Here is a 1435-nt window from a genome sequence, read left to right as displayed (position 1 = left end):
GTGCATTATTTAATATATGTACACATATATTAAATATTTACTGTATACCTACATGTGATAATAACTCTATTTATAGTCAATTGATTCATTTAAACAGTCTACGCTCTCGGCTGGGTATATAGGGGACTTCCATTGTCAAAACTCAACTAAAAATACCTTAATATTTTAATGTCTAGATACAAAGAAAACTACACTAAAACATGTTTATAAAAATTTTTAGGAACTGTAATTTCCGTTCACGTTCCTTAAAAAATGGAATTTGTTCATTTTCCTCGTTCCTTTATTTTAAAAGGAAGCAGTTCCTAGCATCGTTCCTTCAAAAAGAACTCGTTCCAGGAATCCGTTCCTTTTGGAACCAGTTCCTTCTCAACACTGGTTAAATTAATATAACATCTGCAGAGGCGTGTTATTAAAGGGGTCCATGGACGTTTTGTGTTTAATTTCATATTCTAAAATCTTAAATAAACCTAAATAATAGTAAACTGTTCAACAAAGTTTTTTATTAATTTTATGAAAAATGTTTAAATATGGTTACACTTGCAGATGAAATGCAAGATCTGAACACAAAATCTCTTGATCAGTATAATGCACCTTCATTTAAGTCGCCTACATCTTGGTATACCTCAGACACAATTAATGAGTACATTAAAATGATAGTAACACGGTCAAAAGGTGAAGTTTATGCAGTTGTCACTGATTTTATAATAGCGTATCTTCGAGGAGGTTATCCAGCTGTAAGAAGATGGATAAAAAAAGATATTCACACAATAAATTTACTTTTTGTGCCGATGAATGTATATGGGAGTCATTGGATATTGACAGTGGTTAATGTGCTTGAAAAAACTGTGACATCCTATGATAGTTTTAAGTCGTATAAGGGTCCTTATCCAATGGTATTAAAAAATTTCTTAATTGAATGGGAGATGGACAGAAAAGGAAAAGCTTCTACATGGACATTACAAATAGGCGAGACATCTCGGCAAACCAATGGACATGATTGTGGGCCTTTTACTGTTGAGCTGGCAGAAAAAATGTCTCGAGGAGATACAACACCAATAAATGCAAATCTCATGCCTTTTATAAGATTAAGACACAAAAATGAAATTATTGCTGGACAGTTATTCTATTAATATTTTTATAAATGAAATTTTAATTTTTGTATTTTATATCAAATTTCTTAATATTCACTAAACATTGAAATTTTTATTTGTATACTACCAAACATTTTTTTACTTTTTCTATGTTTAATTGTTTTTTTATCTTATATTAATCTTATTTTTCTTTGTAACATTATTTCATTAAAGAAATTCAAATTTAATATAAATTTATCTTAACCGAAGTAATTTAATGTTCTTGTTATGTGAATATACAAATATTATAATATACAGTTATGGATACAATTAAGTTAAAAAGTCAGCCAATTATAAATTTTTAA

At 28.6% G+C, this 1435-nt stretch overlaps 1 protein-coding gene across 1 annotated transcript; it reads left to right on the top strand.

The window, feature by feature from the left end:
• The first annotated feature begins 527 nt into the window (after positions 1 to 527).
• LOC126904960 (sentrin-specific protease 1-like) lies at positions 528 to 1130 on the top strand. The gene has a single exon (XM_050684364.1). It carries the CDS (start codon positions 528 to 530, stop codon positions 1128 to 1130), a length of 603 nt encoding a protein of 200 aa, XP_050540321.1.
• The last annotated feature ends 305 nt before the right edge of the window (positions 1131 to 1435 follow it).

Source organism: Daktulosphaira vitifoliae, unplaced genomic scaffold, assembly GCF_025091365.1.
Source record: "Daktulosphaira vitifoliae isolate Bord-2020 unplaced genomic scaffold, ASM2509136v1 Scaffold_4, whole genome shotgun sequence".
NCBI lineage: Eukaryota > Metazoa > Arthropoda > Insecta > Hemiptera > Phylloxeridae > Daktulosphaira > Daktulosphaira vitifoliae.
The sequence above is the reverse complement of the archived record's forward strand: the minus strand, read 5'-3'. Positions and strand labels throughout refer to the sequence as shown.